The sequence below is a fragment of the Eubalaena glacialis genome, chromosome X, assembly GCF_028564815.1.
Source record: "Eubalaena glacialis isolate mEubGla1 chromosome X, mEubGla1.1.hap2.+ XY, whole genome shotgun sequence".
Classification (NCBI taxonomy): Eukaryota; Metazoa; Chordata; class Mammalia; order Artiodactyla; family Balaenidae; genus Eubalaena; species Eubalaena glacialis.
In genome coordinates this window covers 99347397-99373657 of record NC_083736.1, presented here as the reverse complement: position 1 = coordinate 99373657, position 26261 = coordinate 99347397, and the positions used below count along the sequence as shown (strand labels likewise).

Below are 26261 nucleotides of genomic sequence, written 5' to 3'. Positions count from 1 at the left end.
TATGATTTCATTTGTATAAAACTCTAGAAAACGCAAACTAATCTACAGTGACAGAAAGCAGGTCAGTGGCTGCCTGGAGATGGGAGTATGAATTACAAAGGAGCCTGAGGAGGCTTTTGAGGGTGTTGGATGTGTTTAATATCTTGAGTGTGGTGATGGTTTCATGGATATAAACGTATGTCAAAACTTATCAAATTGCCATTTGAAATATGTGCAGTTTGCCGTGTGTCAATTAGACTTCACTAAAGCTGTTCAGTATAAAAGAGGAATACAGCTGAACACATCATCACAAAGGGGAGAGAGAGGGTGGACAAGGTCTTGTCACCAAATTCCAAACTATTTGAACTAAACATCCATCTCTGCACCCAGCAAACATCCACTCATCTTTCAAGGCTAAGAGCATGCATGTATCACTTCCTCTGTGAAGCCTGCATTGTGCCCCTCCCGGGGAGAGTTGGCAAATCGCTTCCTGAGTGCCCCTACTGACATTGTACCCTGCCAGCCTCATAGTGCCTGTCACACTGTCTTTATTTGTGCACATATCTGTCTATGAGCTCTAGCGATCTAGGATAGTTCTTTGACCACCTTGATTGCCAGCACCTAGCACAGGGCCTGGCCCAGAGTAAGTGCTCAGCAAATGTTTCTGGATGAACTGAATTGGGAACCATCTCCTTAGTGGAGCTCGGGATTGGGGATTGGGACCTCCTGTTACTCAAATGCACTTGTTAAACCAGGGTATGCTGTGAAGATGCCAGAGTTACTGGGGTTGCTTCCTCCCGCAAACTGATAAGATCTGTCTAGACAAACAGACGGGACTTGGAGCCAGAGCCAGCTCAGGTTGCCAGGCCAACCAACTTGACCATGGCCTACAGTGGTAGCAGAAAATGAGAGAGCCTTCAGAGCTACCTGAAGGTTGGAAAAACTTACATAGCGACTTCATTGTGATGGCAGAACAGCCTGCCAGCTTGTTTGTCCATTGGTCTGTCTGTCTGTGTATCCCCAAGCCAGACTCTACCTGGATGTACAGGTACTCGAAAGCAGCAGGATCCCGACGCAGCAGCTCCACCGGGTCTTTGGGAAAGAAACTTATCCGGAAGAGGCATTTCATTCCATGATAGTGTGTCCGCTGCACTACCTGAATCCCAGGGGTGAGAGGTGGGAGGAAAAGAGAGCTGGGATCAATGGCTGGGTGCCAGGAGCCAGCTCGGCGGCTCTTCAAGGCAGGGCCTGAGGCAGAGCTAGGGTGCTGTTTCCTATTCTGTCTTCTGCCTGGCTGATTCCAATTACCATTGGGGAAAGTGATGAGGAGACAAGTCTTTTCTGCCCTTCTGACCCAAAGTGACTAGAATTTTCGAACCACTTATCCACGACTTGGCCTTTATCAACAACCTAAGGCCCAGGACATGAGGTAGGAAGCAAGGGCTCCTGGCAACTTCTCTGACTCTTCTTGCTGTGGGGCTAATGCCTTTGCCTTGCAGAGGGGCTCAGCCTCAAGCAAAGGAAGTTGCTTATGAGAAACCAAATCAAAGACTTAAAATCCCATTTGGAGGTGTAGCTGAAACAAGCTGGCAATATACCAGTAACTGCTGAAGCTGGGATGGGTAATGAGGGTTCATTATCCAATTCCTTCTACTTCGGTGTATATTTGAGATTTTTTTGTGATAAAAATGCTTAAAAATCCCATTTGGAACAAGAGACCAGTTGGATCCACAAGGCCCCTTGAGGGGCGGGGAGGCGCTTAGGCCTCCCTCCAGGCAGGACACCCACCTTTCCTTCACAGGTGGGAACCTGTGCGTCTCTGGACCACATCTGGCTGACAGCTAAACTTGAAGAATTCTTCTTTCCTAAATCCTTTCATTTTTGTGTGTCTGATTTCAGCTTTTGTTTCGCTTCCTTTAGACATTTCTTCCCAGCCGTCCCTCTCCAACTCCTTCCCTCCCTCCCTGGGAATATTGTTTTTAAAGCAACTGAGAAATTATTTATTTATTTGGCCGCGCCATGCGGCATGTGGGATCTTAGTTCCCTGACCGGGGATTGAACCCCCGTCCCCTGTATTGGAAGCACGGAGTCTCAATGACTGGACCACCAGGGAAGTAAGTCCCCACTCCCTGGGAACATTGATTGGCCCTGGTTGCCTCTCTTACTCTTCATGGTGCATCACCACTGGTGAAATACTATCCAGCAATCCTGGATTTCCTTGGCCTTTTTCCAGAGGCTGGGAAGATAAGACACTTTCTCCTACTCTACTTTGGAACTTGACACGGGTGACATGCTGTCCGTGCTTGGTTCCACTCAGCCCGTTCCCAGCCCACATGTGTCCCAGCCTCAGGGGTCTCACTAGACTCCACTCGCTGACCCTTCCATATTACAGCCTTCACCTGAAGGTAAAGTTTCCCCTCGCAGGTGGAAAAGTCTAGCAGGGCCTCCAGGAGACAGTGGAGTTGACACTGCTCAATTCAGCCTTGCACGCAGTAAATCACCACCCCATGCTTTCCCCACTAGTGACCGCCAAGACTAACAACTGTCATGCCTTTCTTAGGTCACAAGAGACATTTTACAGAGTTTTTTTGGCTGTGCTGTGTGGCTTGTGGGATCTTAGTTCCCCGACCAGGGATTGAACCCGGGCCCTTGGCAGTGAAAGCACAGAGTCCTAACCACTGGACCGCCAGGGAATTCCCAAGAGACATTTTAAAAAGCCTCTGTGGGTGGGTCATAAAGATCTTGATTTGAGAATTGGGACTTCTGGGAGCTGGCTGAGCATATCATGATGAATTTTCCAGAAAGAGAGTACCTGGTAGCCTCTTCTCTACTAAAGGCCATCTGCAAAGCTATCAGGCCAGGACAAAGGAGTTACTTACATAAGCCAGGGGCTGCTTGTCCTGGAGAAGCAGGAACTTGTGGTTCTGTTCTGGCCCGGCATACTCAAGGACAAGGGCAAAGTGCTCAATGTACCTCAGGGAAAGCCGGTCCTGTAATGTCACCATGACATCCTGTGGAAGACAAAAGAGCCTTGAGAGAGAGATCCCTTCCAGCTCGAAGATACTCTAAGCACCCAAAATGGGAGAAGGGGACTGAACATCAAGAAAGATAGTCCTGGGGAGAAGGCTGAGGCTGGGAAAGTGGGCCAGACAGAGACACTGGCCTTTACGGTAGCCCAGGCACGGTGCTCCAGGATGAGGAGAATGACCCAGGACTGCTGTTCAGAGGCCTGGGCCCTGGGGAACACCACAGGTGCAGGGGGTGGAAGGAGGTGTTTCTGAACTTGGCCGGGCCAGGCATATGGCAAAAGAAGGTCATGGCCCTCCCTCCCCCTCTCTCTCCTTTCATTCAACAAATTGTCTCCTGAGTGTGTCCTAAGTGCCAGGCACTGTGTTGGTTCTTCCCTCAGCTTCTCACATAAGTCAGAATGTTCACTCTGGTTTGTCCGGCAACTCTTTACTTAGGAATTAACAAAAGCCAAAGCCACAATTACATGATTAAAAAGTAGATGATTTCTGGATTCATAACCTAAATTGAATGACGGGAGTTACTGCCAAAATGTTCATCTTTGATTTAGCTGGCTTTTACAGACGATCAATTTAGCAACTCGAAAAATGCATCCACGCAGAGGAACAATGTCATGTGTTTTATGTACAGTCATGAATTTGACTACTTCTGCACTCTGTCTGCTCTGCTGCCCTACTTTTAATATTAGGGTGTCTGGAAGCAGATCCGTGGGGGCTGCCCACATGTCAGTTCTGAGACTTCTACCATCTATTTGCTGTGACTTCAGCATACACCGACCTCCAACGTGTGTGTTCGTAGAATCGGCATCGCTGAGCCCCCGAAGGCCGGAAAGAAGCAGGCTTGGGAATGCGAAGCTCCCTTCCAGCCAGGGTTGCCAAACAAGCCCCTCAGTGAACATTGACAGCCGTTTAGCTATTTAAATGTTAGGCTGGAAATTGGTGGGTACTTGAGAATATCTCTTTGTATTATCCAAGTAGTCACAGAGGCGCCAGTGTTGCTGAAGTGCTGGCAGGGAGAGATGAGATTTTCTCTGCAGTTCGGCTGCTTTGGGACTGTGCACGGCCAAGCTGGTGATTGCCAACCGGTGTTACAAGTCTTAACAGCTCCCAAGCCAGGCTGTCAATTCACCCAGGTACCTCTCTGGGACAAGCGGCCTGGCAGCCTGTCCAAGTTCCAATGAACAGTCAGTGCACCCTCCCTGAAGTCATGGTAAGGTCACAAGCCAGGGGACGCTGCTGTCCTGGAAGGCTGGGGCTACCTGGAAGCACTAACGGCGGTGACATTGTGAGGTGGGAGGACACTCAGAGGAGCCTCCACGGGGAAAGAGAGGAGTAAATGCTCCAGTGTGGAGACAGGTCGACAACGGACATACCGGTCCATGATTTAACACAAAGGAGGATTCTGACACAGAGAGATACCCACATCTGGAGGAGGGGCACTTGGACACCCCTGGGTGGCCTAGTTTCAATGTCCCTCCCATAGACGGAAACCTTCAATAGTCAAGAGACCATCCTGGGGCACCCTAAGGAGTGTGTTTTGGTCCTAAGTCCCCTGGGGGACCCACCCAGGCCTAAGCCTTCCAAAGAAACTCTCGGTTCAATCAACATGGGTTAGGCCCAGGCTTTTGCAACTCGGGCGCTACTGGCACTTTGGACAGGACAATTCATCATTCGGGGACTCTCCCATTCCTTGCAGGACATTTAGCATCTCTGACCCTGAGACACTAAATGCCAGTAGCATGCCAAACCATGGGGATGACCCCAAATACCCTCAGACATTCCCAAAAACTACCTGGAAGGGGGCAGTGCCAACCCCGGCTGAGAACCGCTGGCAAGGCCAATTCTGAACACCTGATAACTCCTCTTAGGGAAAGTTTCCTGGCCCAGGGCTTGCTTTATTTATAGGGTTGTCTTAGCCCCAGCAGGGGCACCTCAGGACATTCGTGGGCCAAGGTGGGTTTTCTGGGCAGGCAGCACTGATTGCATGGAAACATTCGTTCTGGGGATGGCATTCTCTTTCTGGAGAGAATCCAGAAGAAGCAGGAGCAGATATTTCTATCCCAGAGCAGAGCTGAACCTGGGGGTTAATGGTACATCGCCTCTCCTCCTCAGGACTAAGGGAATAACTACAACTTCTAGATGCCCGGCTGAGCCGTTAAGAATCAGAGCTCGTTAATTGCTCTTCCTGTGAAAGGAATAGCCAAAGGGACTGTTGGTGGACTTTCCAAATCTTGGTTCAGTGCTTAAGAGCTGGTTGGTATTTAAAAAGCAAGCCATGGCTAAGCTAATCTCCTGAGAGATGCTTTGTTGATTTCTGTGTGTAAACTTGCGTAGGTGTTATTGTATCAATTTAAATCACTTTTGCTTTATAAATGGTTTAATAATCTTCACACTCCTTAGCTCCTAAGAGTCTTGAAGGACGCAGTGTAACACGGACACGAAACAGTTAGCAGATGTGTACACACATGCATGCACATGTACATGCGTGCACGCACACACACACACACACAAACAGTCGCTAGCACACAGTTGGGCATTCAACTTGCCCTCACCACAGTCATCCGAGGACTGTGTGTTTTTGCAACAGGATGCTCCCAGAAGCAGGAGTTCAAAGACCAAGACCACCTTGCTCTGGTAGCGAGCGGCTTGGTGCAGACTCAGAGGAACCCAAGGACCAGCAGCGGTGTGTGCTCCAGAGGAGAGCACCTCCTAAGAGAGGACAACACCAATCCAGGAGAGGAGACCCTGTGGGTACCTTAACAGTGGTCCGGCCATCAAACGTGAACGACTTGATCTGCCCATTTTCTAAGAAAACCTTCAGGACGTTGGGGATGAGGAGAAGAGCTTCTTTCTTCATCATCTTCTGTGAACAGGCAGGGGAAGGACAAGGAGGGGGACTCATTTAGAAGGAGGAGGGAAGCCAGAGGAGGGGCGTGGAAAGGAAGAGAAAGGAGTGAGCGAAGGAGACAGGGAGCCAAAGGTATGGAAGGACAGAGATATAGAGGAAAGAACCCATCAATGATAATGTTACGTGGAGACCAGAACCAAATCCTCCAAGAAGACACTGGGCCATATCCAAAGCCCACCCTTCATTCGATGTCACAGCACATCCACAGTCTACTGTGGCTCAAAGCTCCACAGCTCAGAGGGGGCTTGGCCCATAGAGACCACCACACTCTGAAGGGCTGATGGAAGGCCTTAGGAGCCTGCCTCACTCACCTGCTCCTATCTCCTGACTCCTGCCTTTCCACCCGGCCCTTCACACATCGAGATCACTTCCACGTCCATGCCTTTGCTCTGCCAGTCTCCCTCCCTCAAGGCATCCTAGGTCTTCTGCGACCTGGCCCCTGCCTACTTCTCCAGAGTCATATCTTACCATTCCCGGTACCCGCAGTGCTCTTTCATGCCTGCACACCTCTAACAACTCATCATTCAGGGACTGCCACACTCCCTGCAGGACATTTAGCATCTCTGACTCTGAGACAATAAATGTCAATAACACGCCAAATCGTTGGGATGACCCCAAACACCCTCAGATGTTCCGAAAAGCTTTCTGAGAGTGGGCGGTACTGACCCTGATTGAGAACCACTGGCAAAGCCCATTTAAAAAAATATATTTAATTAATTTATTTATTTGGCTGCACTGGGTCTTAGTTGCAGCACACAGGATCTTCATTGCCGCGTGCGGGATCTTCATTGCAGCATGCGGGATCATTTAGTTACGGCATGCGGGATCATTTAGTTATGGCATGCGGGATCTACTTCCCTGACCAGGGATCGAACCCAGGCCCCCTGGATTAGGAGCGCAGAGTGTTAGCCACCGGACCACCAGGGAAGCCCCCAAAGCCCATTTTTGAATACTTGGGGCTACAGCAAGCGCAGAGGACCGGGGTCTAGCCTTACACTAGTAGTGACCTGGCACACATACACAAATCCACTAGAGAACAACAATAACACCAAATCAAACCAACAGGTATAAGATAGCTAAGGTTTCCTAGATGAGGTGAATTGGATTTTGATTTTAAAGGAGGTGGCAGGTGTGGACTATTAGAGAGGCCAGACAAGAACAGTCCAGATCTAGGGACTGTCACGGACAAAGTATGAAAACATAAGCAAGTCCTCCTGGGTCAGGGTGTGGTAGGAGGAGGGGGGGTGGTGCTATTGTGACATCAGATCATTTCGTGATGGAGTCAAGCCACAGTGGGGAGTGATGGGATCTAAAGTTGGAAAAGTGACTCCCCGGTTCTCTCCCTGATCCCGAGACGCCTCGCTCCCGCCAAGCCCAGAGGCCCCGGGTTCCCAGGCTGATGACGCTCAGCGGCGGCTGGTTTTATTTAGCACACTGGGTTGGACTCAGATAATTACTTAATTGATTTTGCTTAAAAATAGACTTGGCAAGGAACACCCACAGGATTTATTTTTGCTCTGGCTGCTTAATAAAGCCCTGGAACACCAAGAGAAAGGGATGATAGGGTAGCTGGGAGTCACCTGGGCCTGGACTCCCCCGAGACCCGACCAGTGGTGAAGCTGCTATGGTCCACACTGGGATGGTGGGGGGCTGTATTGTGACATCAAGTCATTTCCTGAGCACAGCGAGAGTGAGAAGGTTGATCCCTGTGTCTCTCCCAGACAAGAGCCTCCACCATGCTTGGTGGCCTGTCCGGGAGCCTGTCCGGGAGCCTGTCCGGGAGCGACAGAGTAACCCTGGGGGGCTTCTAGCTACTCTGGGGCATTTATGTGCAGATTGGTCTGCAGTGGGGGCCGGCTTCTGCCTGTGGCTAGATGTGACATGTGGAGAGGGGAATCATGGTGGAGGAAGGGGGAGTGGGGAAGGGAGAGGAAGAGAGAGGAGGAAAAAGGAGGGAAAGAAGGGGAGGGGGAGGAGGGGAGGGATTCTTCACTGGGTGGCCTGGCCTTGGTGGGTTACTCGGTGATGCCGAGACGGGATAGGTTGTACCTATCTGTACTCTCCAAATTCAAGCCTCACTTCCTCTGGGTGTTCAAGGGCTCAGGACACAAATGTCCCCTTAGTGACTTGGACCTCAGGATCTGATTTACTCTGATCCACAAGAACTCCACACTGATCCCTTTCCTCTCTGCTCACTGGCCCCGGCTTCTCTTCAACCTCTTCTTCTGTGACTGACACGGAGCCCAGCCACCAATTATTCCGACGGCTTAGCCAATAGGGCCCAGTTGTCACTTGGGCTTCACAGCCTTCCTTGAACAGGGATGGAGGAGGGCCTAGGTGGAGTCTGGGTATGAGAGTCAGGGAAATGGAGATGGACGACACCTCTGTCCTCTATCCATCCCTTCGTCTTGGTGGCTCTGCCTCAAAGAACTATAGGGGTGCCTGGCGCCCCACTGATTTCTCCACTCAGGCTGGGCCTCCTAGCTTGTCTCAGCTGCAGCTGTTCCTCACGACAGAAATGCCACGGGCCTCCCGAGAGCCCAGCCCAGGACAGCCTGTAAAAGCACACAGTGCCCATTAGCTCCGGCTGTCCTTCCCTCACCCACCCCCATGGGATATCACCAACTTCTGCGGATTCCTAGAGGACTCGGAGTTATCATCCATGGCCGCCTAATACACATCTTTCTGCGCTCCACCCACCTCTTCTCATTTGCTTATCTGGAACAGATGGCTCAGTTCATGTTAACCCCACAAAGCAGTGAGAAAGAGTGGGCTGGCCATGACCCCCCAGATTGGCCGCTGCATGGCATGGGCCGTCAAGCATCACCTGCTCCTCGAAATCATACCACCCTGCGGTGGATTCTATACTGTCTCAGTCTGAGCCACTTGTACTCCCAACATCACTGAGAGGTATCCAGAGGCAGGGAACAGGCATTTATTTTGCATCCCTTGTAACGCTGGGAACACAGCCGGTGCCTAATAAAAGCTCTGTGACTTAATGAGTCTATATCATTTCCCCCAGGCTGCTTCACCCTTCATTGCACAGTCTTCTCCAACTGAGACCTGGAGTTGTGGAATCACTTCAACGTGAAGAGAGCTCAGTGTCACCACATCTTCAGAAAACCACTATTTCCTTCCTTCAAGTAGCCAAACGATGTTTATGGAGCACTGTGCTAGAGATGGAAATTTCTTGAAGCACCGTGAGGATTCTGAGTGTATTGATACATATTCCTTCTCCCCACAATGCCCAGGGCTTCTCTGGATGCCACACACCCTTCACTCAATACCTACCCAGAGCCCCGAGGTCCCCCCCTCCAACCCCTTCATAATGCTGTCCATTCTGAGGAGCAGCAGATGAGCAACTGGCCCAGAGCGAGACCTCGACGGCCAGGCCGACTCTGGCCAAGGGCCGAGGGGAGGAGGCTGAAGCTGCACTTACTGCATCTGTTTCTCCAATTGCCACCTGCTCAGAAAATCGGACCTTCACGGGATTGGATCTCAGCTTGGCCTTCTTCGCAGCACTGATGAAGGCAGATTTGGGGGACTGGAAAAAGAACAGAGAGGGCTGGTGAGTTCTCCATCCCTGGGAAAAACCTGACCTTTGCTGCATGGGACTTAAGATGTCTCCGTATGGGTACCCTTTGCCTTGCTGATCAATAAGCCAATAAATAAGTATGGATTCCCTAGTAGGTGCAAGACAATGTGCTAAGTGCTTCCTTAGGTGATTGGTATGTTCTGTGTAAGCTGGGCATGAATCGAATTTGAGTAAGTTGAATCCCATTATTAATGCTCTAGGCCTAGGGGAGTTTGCAAAAATTCTTTGTAATAACATGCACTGAAGTTTTATATATTTGATTTCCTTAATGTGAGATATACCTAAATGGTGGGTTTTTATTACATCTGAATATGAACATCGCAAAGGATTTACAGAAATAATCTTATTCATTTCAAAGATATGCCCTGCCCCTAGGATGGAGGCTCATAGAAAATATTATTTTAGATGTGGAAGAAAGGAGGCCTAGCCCTCCAAAAGGATTTCTCCACAATTTCTACACTATTTGGGAGTAGAGACATTAGGGATTTTACCCAGGTGTCCTGGGTTCCTAGTTCTGGGCTCTCCACTACTTTGTTCATCCAATTCTATAAGAAATGCTCAATCCGCTAGGCTCTCCAGTTTTCGAAAACTCCCACAAATTCAGCAGGATGCATGGTTAGCAAATGCTGGAAACTAAGTCTTTCCTGGGTGGGCCGTGGATTTGAGGAAATGCAGGAGTCCTGGTGAGGGGCACCCTCATATCTTTGGGGGCATTTATTCATCCGTGTGACAAATTTAGGGAGGGCCCACTCTGTGCCAGGCACAGTTCTAGGTGATGAGGGATCCAGCAGTGAACAAGATGGGCAAAACTCCCTGGCCTCAAGGAGCGCCCACCCTAGCAGGGACAGACAGACAGACAATAAACACAGAAATATCTCTTAGGTAGCAAATAAGGACACGAGGACAAATCGAGCAGAGTGAGGGACTACAGCAGAGACTGAGGCCGTGAGGGTGGGGAGTAGCCGGGGTGTTATTTTAGACGGGACGGTCAGGGAAGACCTCTTCCAGGAGGTGACATTTAAGCAGAGACCTGAAGGAAGTGAGGTTGAGACCGCCATGAGGATATCTGGAGCAAGAGCCTTCCAGGAAGAAAGAACAAGAAAGTCTCTGAGGTGGCAGGAGGACTGGGGTGCGGCGGGAGCAGCCAGGAAGCCCAGTGTGGCCGGAGCGGAACGACTGAGCGGGGAGCCGGAGAGGAGTCTGGGGGCTGGATCACGTAGGGCCTTGTAAGCCGTGTCAGGAACTTCGGGTTTTGCTCCACCGGAGGGTTTTGAACAGACAGGGTCTGAGTTGCATTTAAAACGGATGCCTCTGTCTGCTGTGTGGAAAATAGTACAGGAGGGTGGCAGCCAGAGGAGGGAGACCCGTTCGGAGTCTACTGCAGGAATACAGTTTAAAATATGATGGAGGCTTGGGCCAGGATGGTAATAATGGCGCTATGATCCCCAGTGAGTGGATTCTGGCTAGATTCTGAAGATAGAACCAAGATGCTATGTTGACGGATTGGTTGTGGGAGGTGAGAAAGAGGAGTCAACTGGAAGAATGGAGATGCCATTTACTGAGATGAGGAAGGGGGAAATCAGGTTTGGGGCTCCTTCAAACCGCCTCCCCTACCAGCCTTGCCATGGAGCCTGCGAGCCCTACAATCAAGCATTCCTTTGTGTTAAGGCCCTGAAGGGTCCCCACCAGCTGGGAAGGCAATACATTAAGCTATTTTCTGCCATTAACGCTGCGGTTGGAATTCATTTACTAGATCAGCCACAGGAGGGCAGGGCCCTAAGATAAAGACACACCAGAAACAAATGTCCTCGTCAGCTCTTGGGCCCTGGTCCCAGCTGTGTTCTCTTCCAGAGCCAACAAGCTCACTCCCCACAGAGGGCAGACTGCAGAAAGTCACCGAGTCCAGCAGAACGTCAGGCAGTGGGTCTCAGTGCTGGCTAGAGGGCACAAACACCGGAGGGAGGAGCTTTAAAAAAAACCCCGGGGTTTGAAAAAAATTTTTTAATTCCTGGGGATGGGGCCCAGGTATTCGTATCTTTTTAAGCTTCTGATGATTTCAAAATGCAGCTAAGGTTGGAAACCACCGAGCTAAAGGAACCTTAGACTTCTCATCCTGAGCCACAGAGACAATTTGTTGGCAGCAGACAATATAGCACAAGGAAATCCAGGGCTGGAGATCGTTGCACAAAGTGATTACAGTATTGATTGTTCATGGAAGTCGAGAAATGCCTTTGTGTTGCACAGCTTGGTGCTCAAATCTTGGGTGGAGGCTGTGGGCTGAGGCAGGAGCAAAGGGAGGGGGCAAGATAGAAGGATCTGTACTTCTGTTCAGGCAGCTCTGCTTGACTCCTGTCTCCACAGTAGTCACATTTCCACCGGAGGTGCCAGACACAAGGTAGGTGAACTCTTTGTTCTACCTGACAGCCACCCTCTCTTTTCTCTGTGATCATCTGTCATCGAATGCCCTCATGCACAGTGTGGAATGCGGCATCTCTAGAGACCTGAATGGGCCATTTTAGTCCACCCTTCATTTTTACATAAGAAACGGAGGCCAGGGAAGAGGATACGGTTTACTCAACGCATCCAAATAACTGAGTAGTGGAGCAAAAACCAGAACCCAGATTTTCCGAGTCTTGGATTAGCCATCATTCCCCACAGCGGACTGAAGCTGGAAGTCCATTCCTGGTCTTTCGTTCACTGGTCTGGTTCTACCTTGGTCCTAGTGAATGGATTTGAACAAATGAAGAACCCTAACTGGTACCCTCTTATGTATCACGTATGGAGAGGGGACAGCCTCCTTGCTATCCTCAAGGATTATAGTCATTTCCAGTGTCTGTTGTACAGCTGTTTTCAGCTTGTTTGTGCCTCATTCCTCATTGACCCTTGTCCTGTTGGTTTCTAAGACTCCATCCTATTCTCGGTCTTCAGCCTCGATCACTGATGGTGACTCACTCGTTGCCAGCTGGTCTCTGCTACATGTCACGGAGTCATGTCTAGCTTTATGCTTCGACACAGGTGACGCCTACCTTGCAGTGTGACTTGAGGGGCTCTCAAAGGTCGCCCTGTCCCAAAGCATCTTCAAAGTGCAAATATGGGGCCTGAAGTTCTTGATACTAGAGTCGCTCATTTGAATTAAAGTATTGAGAATTGGGAAGGCCCTGGTCAACATTCAAATGTGGTACCTAGAAGGAGGAAGGAACCCACTTCAGGGGCCAGCAGACTATGGGCCTGTGTGGGCCAGCTCCTGCCCACCACATATTTTAGTAAATAAAGCTTTACTGGAACACAGCCATTCTCTTCATTTATGCATTGCCTATGGCTGCTTTTGTGCTACCACGTATGGCCTACAAAGCCTGAAGTATTTACTATATGGCCCTTTACAGAAGAAATTCACAGAGTCCTGCACTAACTCATTAGCATGCACTCACCCACTGTGTCTAAAACTTACCTGATGATAATAATCACTGGGAAATGCTCGTTAGAACACAGATTTCTAGGCCTACACCAGACTTCAAAAGTCAGAATCTCTGAGAGGGTAGTGCCCAGGAATTGTTGGAAATGTCCTAACCCTTTCTGGCTGAAATGAATTTTGGCCTGAAACACGGGACTAGAATTGCTAAGTACCTCCGGGGCCATTGCAAGCCCCTTGAAGTAAATGTGAAGCCAGCGGCTCCGTGGAATAAGCAACAGAAGAGAGAGGCTGCCTCTTCCCTCAGGACTGAATTAAGCAGCTGGTGATTCTTTGACCATTTTTTAATTTGGTGGCTCTATTAGTACAGATTTCAGGGTTGTGTTCACTTATACCTTGGCCAAAGACAGGTATACGGCCAAACGTTTTAGTGTATGATAGGGCTGCACTTCGATAATTGTGAAAGGATTTTAAGAACATGGAGCTCAGGTTCCTGAAGCTTTGACAGCCTCCTGATTTCCCTTTCTGCTGCCTCATTTTCTTTTGACACCAGAGCCTACTTATAAGCAATTCCCATAGCAACCACTGTGGGAGCCGGAGACAATGGAGGGCCATCCTGGTGTCAGGGGCCCACTGATAAGGGACCCAGGGGTCTTTCGTTCCTGCATTCAGGACTGCCTAGAGGGGAACATGTCCTCTCCCCGGCTTCCAAGGTTCCCCACAAACCACACATAACCCTCACTCCCCATCTATCGCCTAGTTGGGTGTTCTGCCCACAGCTCCCTGGACACATGGGGCTTCTTCCCGCTTCTGTGCCTACCTCATGCTATCTCTTCACCATCCCCACCCTTCAGGGCCCCCAGCATCCCTTTTGCTCAGCTAAATGCCACCTCTAAAACCCAGCTCAAATTCTACCTTGGTCCTGAACCCTTCCCCAACCTTGCCATTCCCCTCCCTGGATTTCCTGTAATACTCCTTGTGAATCCACACGACCATTGCTCATCTCCCCAACCATGCTGTAAAAGAAGAGATGACATTTTATATTGCTGTGTCTTCCCCTAGCACCAAGCGCAGAGTAGGCACAGAATAGAAGGCAGTAGTTGATTGCTAGGGTTAATATCAAATTACTTTATCAATTCAGCAGATAGGGTTTGAGCACCTACTCTCTGCCAAGCAGTATACTGAAGAAGCTCTGTGGAAACTAATTCTTCTGCGGTGGTTCCCATTATTTTGGCTTTTTTTCTGGACAGGTGGTTCCAAGCAGAGGGGACTGAGACTCTTTGGGTACAGGCTAAGTTTTCAAAACCAGAAAACTAGGGTTTCATTTGAAGGGACTGTCTGCTTGCTTTGCCAGGGCTATTCTAGGTCACAAGCCAGTACTTTATTTTAAAATATTTATTGAGGGCATATGATGTGACAAGGTCTAAGGGTACCAAAATGAATACATATTCAGTCAATCACGGGGAATAGTTGGTCACTCAAAGATTAAAGAACACTCTTAAATACATATAGACTTAATAAGTGGCTATCTATGCAGTATGGTTTGAGGGTCCTTGGGAAAGGATCCCTATGACTGCCCAGAATACTCCCCAATGATCTGCCATGGTAACAGTCACTCCTTTAAAAGGAAAATGCCATCAGAAAGAGACTATACATTAGACCGTGTACCCTGGCTACATATCAGAATCATTTGGGGAGAGTTTTCAAAAGATCAATACCTGGGCTCCATCCCCAGAGCTTCTAATTCAATTGGTCCGAGGCTAGAGCCCAAGGATCAATATGTTTAAGAGCTTCTCAGGAGGTTCAAATGTATAACCAGTAGAGGACCACTGTATTAGACCATTATCAGCCACAGAATGTAGGAGTGGCAGGGGCCTTAAAGACTGTCTGGTTCAATGTTTCCCAAATTCTACTGAGCATCAGAATTACTTGTGGCTCTTATTAAAAGTACAGATTCTTGGGCCACAACCTGGACCTATCAGGAGATTTTCTTCTGGAGACTGTCAAGCTTGAACATGAGAGTCTGGTAACAGGCACCCATGAGATACCAAGTGCTACCATGTTCTGTGATGTAGGAGCTGTAACAGTGAACATGTGCTGGGGGTCTTCAAGAAGCTTTCACTTTAGCGCGAGAGAAGATTCTCTCGGTTGATTTCTGCTGTTCATAGTTGTGTGAGCACTGAACTAATGAATACTGAACAGTTGTTCCTGGGGGAAATGTGTGTGTGTGTGTGTATCTCACATAGATTATAATCTTAAATTCTAAAAACAACTCACCCTGGTAGATTCGATTTTCTTTATTTCACCAGGAGAAAATGAGGTTCTGAAGTGTTGTGACTTGCCTGAAGCTGCCCCATTAACAGAGTGGGCATTCAAACCCCATCCAACTGTCCCCAGAGCTGGAGCTTCCTGCACTACACTGCACTGCCCCCTACCATCTCCATCCTCTGGACGGCTCTGCATGACAGCTAAAACAAGAAGACAGAGCATCGTCTTGTTTGACCTCAGCTGGGAATGTGCATTGGGAGACTCAAAATTTTCACGATGTGCGCATGTCAGCAAATGACCAGGAAACTGCCGTGAGTATGGATTTCGGAGTCACAAATAAATTTTAGGCAGTGGACGAATTTGCAAATACGGAATCTGTGAATACTGAGGATCGACTGTACGTGTATGCAAGGCTGACATTTGGTTGGGATGCACTGGTATGGCCATACCTGTTGTAAAATATTGAGGGATTCTCTCCCACTGATTGGTAAGTAGTCAGTGCCCTAAGCTTCCTGGGTGCCACCTGACCTCTCCCCTGGGACCTCTTTATTAAAGATCAACTAAAGGGTTAACACCTGGCACAGTTAGGCGGCCTGCGAGACTATGCTCCTGTGCCTGTGGCTGGCTTACATTTTGATTGGAAGGCCCCTCCTGTACAGGTTTCTAATTGTTTTACCTATCACTCCTGTGTATATGTGCTCACCCACTTTTCAATGTTTCTAGGGTTTAGAGAGCACAAGGCCAAGAACTAGAATGTAAGCTCTCTGAGAGTAGGAACCATGTCTGTGCTGTGCACTGCCATATTCCCAGCCTGGAAGAGCGCCTAGAATAGTAAGCATTCAGTACATGTTTGGCGAACAAATGAATGAACTAGAAACTCTCATTGAGGTTAGTCAGGCAAAGGTGTTTGGAAGACATGAGTCTCAAGCCAGGCCTTCAAGGAAACAGCCATGTGTTCGAAGAGATGTGGACAGAAGTCTGCAGGGCAGTGAGAACTAAGAAATGTACAAAGGAGAGAAGGAAAGCAGCCTGGCCACGGCAAAGAGGCCATGGGATGGGCAGTGGGGGCATAAGAACTGGGGGACAAAGGGGTGTTGGGGGCACTGGGATGAGAGTTGGGACAGAGATACAGGGGGGTGTTAGGCTCTTCATTCTGCACCTAAGTTTGGACACTTGAGTTTAGTTTAGTTTTAGTTTAGGTTGCCGTGCTGGCTGGAAGTTGGATTTCCTTCGTTCCTCCAACAAATACTTATTGAGTGCCTATTCTATGCCAGGTGCTGTTCCAGGCGCTGGGGATACAGCAGTGAACCACAGCCTCTACCCTCGTGGAGCTGACATTCTATTGAGGGAGACAGACAATAAATACCTATAAGTATAATATTTCATGGGAATGTAAAATGATACAGCCACTCTGGAAAGTAGCCTGGCAGTTTCTTAATAAATTAAACATACATCTAATATATGACTGAACAATCACACTTTTGGGCATTTGTCCCAGAGAAATGAAAACTTAATGCTCACACACAAAAAAGCCTGTACATGAATGTTTATAGCAGCTTTAACTGGGCTAGCCAAAGTCTGGAAGCAACCCCAATGTCCTTCAATGGGTGGATGACCAAACAGTGGTTCATCCATACCATGGAATACTATTCAGCAATAAAAAGGAGCAAACTATTAATACAAGCAATGGCTTGGATGAATCTCAAGGGCATTGTGCTGAGTGAAAAAAGCCAACCACCAAAGGTTACATACTCTATGATTCCATTTATACAATATTCTTGAAATGATGAAACTACAGAAATGGAAAACAGACTAGTGGTTGACAGGGATTGAGGGTGGTGAGTAGGGGCACCATAAAAGGGCAACATGAGGGATCCTTTCAGTGATAGAACTGTCCAGTATCTTGACTGTGTTGATACATGAAGCCACACATGTGATAGAGTGACACTGAAACTTACGCACACATTGTACTGACATCAGTGCCCCAGTTCTGATATGGTACTGTAGGTATGTAACACGTAACCACTGGGAGAAACATGGTAAAGGATGTCACTGTACTAGCTTTGCAACTTCCTGTGAATCTACAATGATTTCAAAACAAAAAGTTAAAAAATATAATATTTCAGCTCTGCTGGGAAAATTAAGCAGTATCAGGAGATAGTGGCAGGTAGATTCTATCTTAGAAAGGATAGTCCAGGAAGGCTTCTGCAAGGAAGTGACATTTGAGGAGACCTGACTAACAAAGTAACCCACAATGGGTCTCTGATCAGAGAGGTAAATTCCAACCACGCCACAAGCATCATTTTTGGGGGGAACTGGTAGCCATTTTCATGGCAGGTGATTGGGGAGTGAGGGCTGACTGCCCACTGCCCACTAGGCAACTAATCGTGCGCAGTAAGGTGGGGAGGGAGGGGCCTATTGGTAACACCCACTGAGGGGTGGAGCTTGCAAGCCCTGAGACAGGAGAATTGTAATTGAGAAAGGCCTAAATACCAGGAAGCGTGTGTGTGTGTGCGCGCGCGCGCACGCATGTGTGTGTGTATGTTTGTGTGTGTGGTTCACATTGACACAGAAGATGGCTGGGGGCCATGAGGAGAGGCAGTAAATGCCAGAGTTTGATTTGAACCCCGTCTTCCAGACTCGTGAGCCCATGCCTTGCATCTATGCACTGCCCCTCGCTTTGCACAGAAATGTCATCTCTCTCTGGATAAGCTTTCCCTCCATCTGTGCCTGGGAAATCCTGCCCCATCTCTCAAGGTAGAGCTCAGGTGCAGCCTCCTCTGTGAAGTCTCCCCTGATTTCATGTCTCCCATCCCCAACAGATGTGACCTCCCCTGTGGCTATGGGATGGGGTTGGGACATAAGTGCTGGGGTGCAGGGTAGAGTTGGGGACACTGGAAAGGGACAACTAGGCTGGAGGTGGAAGGAGGGCTCTGAGTTTTGCATGCAGAAGTTTTGCACCTGGGTTGTGAATTTGAGTTAAGATGACTATAAGGATGTGACCTAGTAATGGACACTGTGCCTTCTGATTTCAGCTTTTGAGAAGAAGGGTCTGGGGCCTTTCACTTTTAATAAACAGTCCTGGTGACTATTATGATCAGGCAAGTTCAGGGAACACTGTTCTAGTCTAAATCCCTCAATTTACAGATGACGAAACAGGTTCAGAAAAGGGAACTAACTCACGCAAGGTCACATAGCCAGTTAGTGACTGAACCTGGACAAAGGTGAACCTGTTTGTCCAACTGTACCTCCCCAGCAACTTTACAGTAAATCCCCCAAAACAGTGCTGTGTCTCACATATTGTAGGCCATTTAGTACACACCTGTGTGAATGAATAAATAAGATTAGCACCCACCGTCTGCAAGGATTAAGGGAATCGGACACTGGACAGGGAAATTTTGATGGGGCACAGCAAAAAGGAGGTAGAAAATATGTCTGGAACTGGGGCAGGGGTGGGGCAGCTTAAGTGGGGCAAAGCAGAGAGCACAAGGCAGAACAAAGCACTGTGTAGCCCTTCAAAATCCTCAAGTCTGGGACGTGAGCGTAGACAAGATGTTCAGAAGGTACGCTTTTAAGTTCACTCCTAAATCCTTGGCTCACAACAATATTGGTCTTCGTCTCCCTCCTCCCCTTCTCCCATGGCTATAACTTTCCAATATGGGGATACTCTTGCCTCAATCAGGAGGAAGGGCGGATGGCAAAGAGGCTCACTCACCTGATGAGTGTGCAGAACTGTAAGAACGATGAATTCCTTAGCGCTCCTACAGAGAGAAGAGGGAACAGGAGAGTAGTGTATCATGCACTGGGTACTCATCTAGCACAAGAAGCAACACCAGAATTCTCCCCTGGGCTGCATTCAGGCATATGGATTAGGACAGAGGGCAATCTAGATATGCGCATGGCTGCCTCGCCTGCCATCATTTGTGGCGGCTGACATACACCCTACATATAGGTTCACACAAGCGTCTGAAGATGGTATTACCATTATCTCTGGGGTTGTCATTTTTCAGGTCTTTTTTAATATTCCTTCTCACATTCTCTCTGTAGAAATCCTCAAACCCTAGGAGCAATTTTATCTATAGGCTAAAAAATTCTCAAGGAAAACTAAAGACCTGAATTATGGAACTCAAAGGGAGCACAGTCAGAGTCCTGGGAAACGTGTACCATGATTATTGGCAATTTGGTATTTAAGCAAGAGGAGAAACTGAAAGGAAAAACCCAAAGGAGGTCATTTGGTCATCATGACTCATACTCAGCAGATTTGTTTTAATTGAAGGACCAAAAAAATGAGAGCCAGGGAGCAACAGATGGAAGGCAAGACTCTCCAGATAGCAAATATTCCAAAGGATGAAGAATTTGAAACTCTTCAGACAAGAATTATGCCAATGATCCAACAAGCTGTGAGGTATGAAAATTCTCTTCCAGGAATACATAATCCTTTAAAGGAACTAAAGGAATGGAAAGAGTTCGCCTTGAAGGAGCTTCCCCTCTCTTTGTTGGCCTTTTTCAAATGTTTCTGGGAACAAAGGTGTTCAGGAAGCGGAGTCAAGATGCCCTTGATTCTGGGTATTCAAGGAAGGCCAAGGCTCCCTGCTCAAGGACTTGGACCATTTCCCATATTCAATGAGGCAGAGTCCAGGGATGAATCATCTGCAGGGTCTGGGAAGCTCCCAGGGGAAGGAAGGAGTTGTATTCCAGGGAAAACACCATGGAAAATCCTGTCTCTTGACCAGGGCAGGTGCCTAGTGTTAAATCGGATTATGTGACTCCTGTGCTCCGGCCCCTGCCACGTCTCCCCATTTCATGTAGAACAAAGCCAAAGTCCTTGCAGTAGCTACGACTCTCCCCCTTCTTTACCGCACTCCACACGCTGGCTTCTCCCCTGTTCCCCAAACACACCAGACACACTCCTGCTTTAGGGCCTTTACACTGGGTTCTTCTTGCCTTCTCTAACATCCTCGTTTTCTTCAAGTCTTTTTTTTTTTTTTTTTTTTTTGGCAACGCTGCGCGGCATGCAGAATCTTAGGATCAAACTTGTGCAGTGGAAGCATGGAGTCCTAACCACTGGACTGCCAGGGAAGTCCCCAAGTCTTTCTTCAAATGTCACCTCCTCATTGAGGCCGACACTGGCCGTGCTATTTAAAGTTGCACTCTGCACCCCTGTGCCCAGCATTCCTGATCTTCTTTATCCTGATCCCCTTTCTATTCTTCAATAACATTCATCAACTTCTAGTATACTGTACAATACTTATTTATCATGTTTATTGCTTAGGGTGTGTCTCCTTCCACTAGAATGTAAACTCCAATGGGCAAGGATTTTCATCTAGCTTATTCACTGCTGTATATTCAGTGCCTAGAACAATGCCTGATGCACAGTAGACACTCATTATAAGAAATATTTACTGAATGAATGAATGATCTGCTAGCCCCTGAGGTTATCAAATGAGTGAGCTCTGTCTTGACCCAGAAAATGCTCTGGGCTCCCTCACAAAATCAGGCTACCTTGTTCTGGGGTGCAAAGATATCCACTAGAAGCAAAGCAAAGACTTCTGAGGGGTCAGCCTGAAAGAACGCCAGCATACCCTGATGGGATTGAAAGAACTCACCCCATATTGGTGTGGTGGTGGAGTGTGAAGGGTGAAGGGTGGAGAGTGGGGGAATGCAATGGACAAACTGAACTTGGAGAAGAGACAAACTAAGGGTCATTAGGGACCAGACACATTCCAAGATATTAAGCTGGAGGGGGAGCATGTCAAGGAAGACCTGCTCTGGACTTCAGGAGGGAGCATTGCAAACCCCTCCAGAGCTAGCAAGGGAGTACCGCTCCTCTGCCTTTGAAGGGGAGGGAGGGGGTCTGAAGGCAGGTGGGCTTTGGGAGAACAAGAAAGACAAGTGGGATGGAAACACTCCAGATCAAGAAGGGTTGAGGAGATGGATGCAGAGATGGAACAGACTACACCAGGCAGAGAGGGAGAGTGGGAGAGCGGGCACAGGGTTCCATTTGAGGGGAGACAGCCCAGGTCCTCCAAACTGAGGTCAGCCCGTGGAATCTAGAGCCGTCGCTTCTACCATCTCATTCCTTATCAACACGTCTATGCAAGGCGGCGGTGTGCATGTGGTGGGCATGTGGGAGTGCCTATGGTACGTGTGTGTGTGTGTGAGCAGGCATGTTTGTAGTGCATGGTGTGTGTGTGTGTGTGTGTTTGTGTGTGTGTATGTATGGTGTGCATGTGGGTGTGTGTGTAGTATGTGGTATGCATGGTGTGTATGTATGTGGTATGTGGTGGCATGGTGTGTGTGGGGAGGTATGTAGTGGCATGGGGTGTGTGTGTGTGTGTGTGTGTGTGGTGCCATGTTTTGTGTCTGGGTGTGTATGGTGTGCATGTGGGTGTGTGTGGTATGTGGTATGCATGGTGTGTATGTATGTGGTATGTGGTGGCATGGTGTGTGTGGGGAGGTATGTAGTGGCATGGTGTGTGTGTGTGTGTGTGGTATGTGGTGGCTTGGTGTGTATAGAGGTAAAGGAGAGGAAAAGTCCATGTGATTACTCCACGGACAGAGGGTGGTGGTCCTGCTAACACCCCTTTCTCTCTCTCACCTGCCCCCATCTGGGGAGGGCACTAAGGGGTCACACACACTGTGAGCAAAATCCACAATGGCAGGTTCCCTCCTTCAACCCACTGGCCAGGGATTTGGATTTTCTTCTTGTGTGTTTTTTTTGGGGGGGGGATGGGAAACAGTGACTTGCTCACATTGTGCTTATCTCAGAATGTCCTTTGAATGGCTTGTTTGGTTCTCACTGCTCACTTGGTCTGTCTCATTGGTCACTCATTGTTCTCATTGGTCACTCGTTCTCATTGGTCGCTTACTGCACAGCAAGTCGAAAACCAAAGGGCGTGGGTAAGGGGAGCAGCTGGGTGCAGGGAGGTGAGGTGAGCTATGGCAGGAGGCCGTCCAGTGATGTGGGCGGGGGTGCCTGCTCACATCACTGGACGAGGCTAAGCCAGAGTGTGTGAGGGCCCTTGGGCCCCGGATGTCCTGGGTAGCCAGGAACCCTGGCTCGGGCTGCCCTCCCTGGGAGGGCTCCTCTCTCAGGGCCAGGGAGAGCTGTGGCAGCCACAGCTACGCCACTGGTGGGAGGGGAGGGCCGTACTCAGCTCCTGCCAAGGCCCTATTACCTGATGAGCTCTATGAACCTCTCCCTGGGGGCTTCGCTCACGTCCTCCTCATTAATAGCCACAATCTGGTCACCAGCCAGGAGCTTGTCCTCAGAGGGGCCTCCTGCAGAGGAGAGGAGACAGGCGTGAGGGCTGGGAAAGCGCAGGCCTGGGTGGGAGGGGGTTGCCACTGCCTGAGGGAGCGGGAGCTGACGTGGGTGCAGGCGACGCTGCGGGCCGAGTGGGGCCAGTGGCAGGGCCGCTGTTTGCGCCCCGGGCCACTGCTGCCTGTGGCGGATGGAGGGCAGAGGACTGGAGAAAGAGAGGAGCGGCCCTCCTTTGGCTGGGAGTGGTGTGGCAGCAAAGGCCTGGTGCTCCGACGAGGTTCATGAGTGCTTCCTGGCTCGGGTCCAGAGAGGAGCACAAACTTCCGTTTCACCAGGAGGGATCTGCTTGGGCACAGAGAATGGCTTCTAGACTATTGGAGGGGCTACAGGTGATGGGAGGGGGCGAGGAATCTTCTTACTTGAACAATATCCAAACTCATTGGTCTGGAAGGATGTAGGCACTCACTTGCCTGGAGACAGGGGGATGGACTAAAAGACCTGAAGGGTTTATTTTCTTTCACCTCTGAGACATGCTACTCTCCAAGAAATGAGGGGAACAAGGCATAGACCCTAAATCACGGGCACCTGGAAATTTCCTTTCCCTCCTTCCCATCTCTACTGTCGAGGTTTAGAAAGCAGACCTGCCTGAGGGCCTTACCTTCCTGGTTGGGGTGAAGGGTGGGTTTGAGGGGTGCCCCGGGCTATGCTGCTTCTGGTGTTTAGCAAAGACCTTCTTGGAGGAAAGCTTTTTAGAGATTCAGGGAGAATGAGAAGTTGGACCCAGCTTAACTCAAACCTGAAAGAGATGTTTAACGACATGCCTCTCTCAAACCAGCCTGGACGCTTATTGGGATCCACTCAAAAGGGCCAGATCCCAACTATTCCTCTCTCTACAAAGAAGTGTGCTGTGCAAATTCCACAAACGTGAACAATAACAAGGCCACTGTGTCACTTGAGCACAGCTCAGTGGCTCTGGAGAGTGAGGCCTGTGTGCTAAGTGTGGCTCAGCCAGCAGGATTCACCACTCCAACTGCAATGGCCCTCAACCCGCTCGGCCCAGTCTCCCGACAGCACAGTGACTTCAGAAATGGGCAGCATGGTGGTGAAGAGTCCACTCTTTGCAGCCAGCCAGCCAGGCCCAGACTCTAACCTCATATCTGCAATTCACTAGTTGTGGATGAAACATTTAATCTCTCTGAATCTTTCTTTCTCCATCTGTGAAATGGAAAAATAACATCATAAGAATGTTGGGAGGATAAATGGGATGATGAATGTATAGCACTTAAAACAGCTGATTGATGTTGGTAAGAATTCAATAAATGGTAGTTATCATATCCTCCAAGGGACAATTCCTTCAACTCATTTCATTCCTCCTATCTACTTCTGCCAATTACGCCAATCTTTTAGGTAGAGGCCACCCTACCTATTCCCTCCCTCCCTTCTTTCCTTCCTCCCTTCCTTCCATCCATCCATCCCTCCTTCCTTCCTTTTAATGGAGGAAGTCCTCATGGAACTCAATCTCCATCACAAGCCTTGGCTCTCTGATGGCAGTAGTAAACTCAGTTTACTACTATTTTCACGGAATGGTTTGTTGGCTTGTTCAACCACAACTGTTCCTCTATAGGATGCGTCTTATCTTTTCTTGCGCTCTCAAAAACAAGTTCTCTGCAATCAGCCTGCCAGCCCTGTGGCCTCCCGTGGTCTCCCCTGTGGCTTTCCTTCTCTCCACTTCTCCAACCCCTTCTTCTACATTCTCATACCACCTGCAGCAACCCTATGAATTCTGTCTCCTCTGAAGTTAAACCAGGGGCTCCTGGTGGTCTGTTACTAAGTTTTATCTGGGTCCCTCTTTCCCAGGACAAATTTGATTTCTGATCAGAGAGACTCAAAAACCTTTCGCCAAACTGCATGACTGACTCGGGAGCCTTAGGTCAGCCATGAACTCTTGTACTGAATTGTTTTTTTACTTTATGCCCTCTAGTTGAAGAGCGAGCTTACAAAAATCTTTTTCTTTTCCTTGGAGGATTGCAAAATTCATCAAATTTCTGCTAGACCAGTTTGTACTCCGGCTGCTCCTCTTGACTGAGCGAGAAACTGTTGTAAACATCTAAAGCCTCAGGCCCAGCAAGTCAGGAATAGAGCTCCTTTCTGTCTGTCTTTTCTGTCAATGCCTAGCAAGATTCAGAACAAAACAGTGCTCAGGCCCTTTCCCATTTCATTAATGACAGCAGGCTTTTACAGTTCCGGTGGGGTTCTCGCCTGGTCCACCCCGCATGGTCCCATTCAAGCCCTGCTCCCCCCGCATGGCATCACACAGGCTTAAGTGCAAATCCTAGCCCTGCTGCTTCCTAGCAGAGTGACCCTGGACAAGTCATTTCTCTTCCTCTATGCCTCAGTTTCCTCATTTGTAAAATAGGAATGGTATTACTTACCTTGTGGGCGCAGCTGTGAGGATTGAACAAGATGATGTAAAGCACACAGTAGTACCTACATCAATGGTAGCTGTTGTAATGCCACTGTGGCATTCGGAGATTTCACTCTCCTCTCCCACCTATGGTCTATATCCTGACTCCAGTCTTTAATGGATGACCTATTTCATGAACGTGTACTAGTCTCCAGAGCCTGATGGTTAGATTCTTGGGACAGGAACTCTGTCTTGTATTTCCCTATAACCTTGCTGGGCTTAGAGTAGGCGATCAATACATATTTGTTGAATCGAATCGGATGAGTATTCCTCATCCAAGGCAGTATGGCTCTTCTATGAAGGTTCTGTGCAAAGGGAAGTTTTATTAAGACCCAGACCCTACTAAACCATCAACTACAGCCTCTGTCTAGAGCCCCAGCAGCCTCGGTGGTGTGTGTGGGTAAGTCTTAGAAGCCCAGCTCCCTCACACAGTAACTGGTTGGCAAGTCTTCACCCACTCTTCATGAGTTCCTCGGCAACACAGTATACTCAGGTGCTCTGCTCTTTGGGGCGATGTGTGGGTGTTGGGGGGTAGGAGCCAGGGCCACGGGGACACTCTGAGGGACACCTACCTGGCCTCACAGATCGCACCACCACAGGCCTCTCACTGCCGGCCACGAAGCCAAAGCCATATATAGGGTCCCGGTGAATGGTCACTTGTCGCAGCGTCTCTGCTGGCAGCTGCTCACATTCCATATCATTTGCGCTCTCTTCCTGTATCACATGACTGAGGGGAAGGGGAAGATAGGAGCAAAACAAGACGCAAAGGCAACTAAGCCTCAGAAGCAGCTGGGAGGGACGCCGACAAGGGTGCTGGCCACGGCACCAGGGAGTTCACGCACATCGCTTCCTACCTCCTCTGGCACCAGCAGAGGGGATGACTGCCTCATATTTCAGACTGGAGAAAGAAGAGTCTAGAAAGGAGAAGCCACTTGTCTACAGGGCCAGGGCCAACAGAGGAAATTGGTGTCATGGAGCCTGACATTAGAGTCAGTCCTAAAAAGGACTAACAGCCAGTTATTTCAAAAGGTTATCACCCATTGAACTGGCTATTAACTCCCTAAGAGAAACCAGAACCTTGAGGGAAGGGACCACAAAACAGGCAAGGAAGTGGGGAAGGAATGTGAAGTCATTTCAGAATGTGGAGCACCTTCATGAAGTCCTTGTGTAATTTTAAACTTTAATGTCCCTTAGGTTATATATAAAAATAAACTATTGAGATGCCATATGTAAACAAACGGGCTCATGTGCAGGACCACCACCTACACAACCGTGCATAACGCCAGCTTATTTCAGTTAATGGGATAGCTGGAGAGCGGCTCCCGTGGGCAAGAAGGAGAGCTGCCTC

At 49.0% G+C, this 26261-nt stretch overlaps 1 protein-coding gene across 1 annotated transcript in view; it reads right to left on the bottom strand.

Annotated features, from left to right (window-relative positions):
• The window catches only part of FRMPD3 (FERM and PDZ domain containing 3), a 56092-nt gene extending 30459 nt beyond the window's left edge, over positions 1–25633 (bottom strand). Inside the window, exons 1-7 of the mRNA XM_061179090.1 lie at positions 25486–25633; positions 22364–22466; positions 18901–18946; positions 9353–9457; positions 5761–5868; positions 2859–2990; positions 1016–1135 (exon numbers count right to left, since the gene is read on the bottom strand). Of these exons, the coding sequence (XP_061035073.1) occupies positions 1016–1135; positions 2859–2990; positions 5761–5868; positions 9353–9457; positions 18901–18946; positions 22364–22466; positions 25486–25609 (738 nt within the window). The 5' untranslated portion in view covers positions 25610–25633. The remainder of the gene's footprint in view (positions 1–1015; positions 1136–2858; positions 2991–5760; positions 5869–9352; positions 9458–18900; positions 18947–22363; positions 22467–25485) is intronic.
• Positions 25634–26261: the final 628 nt, after the last annotated feature.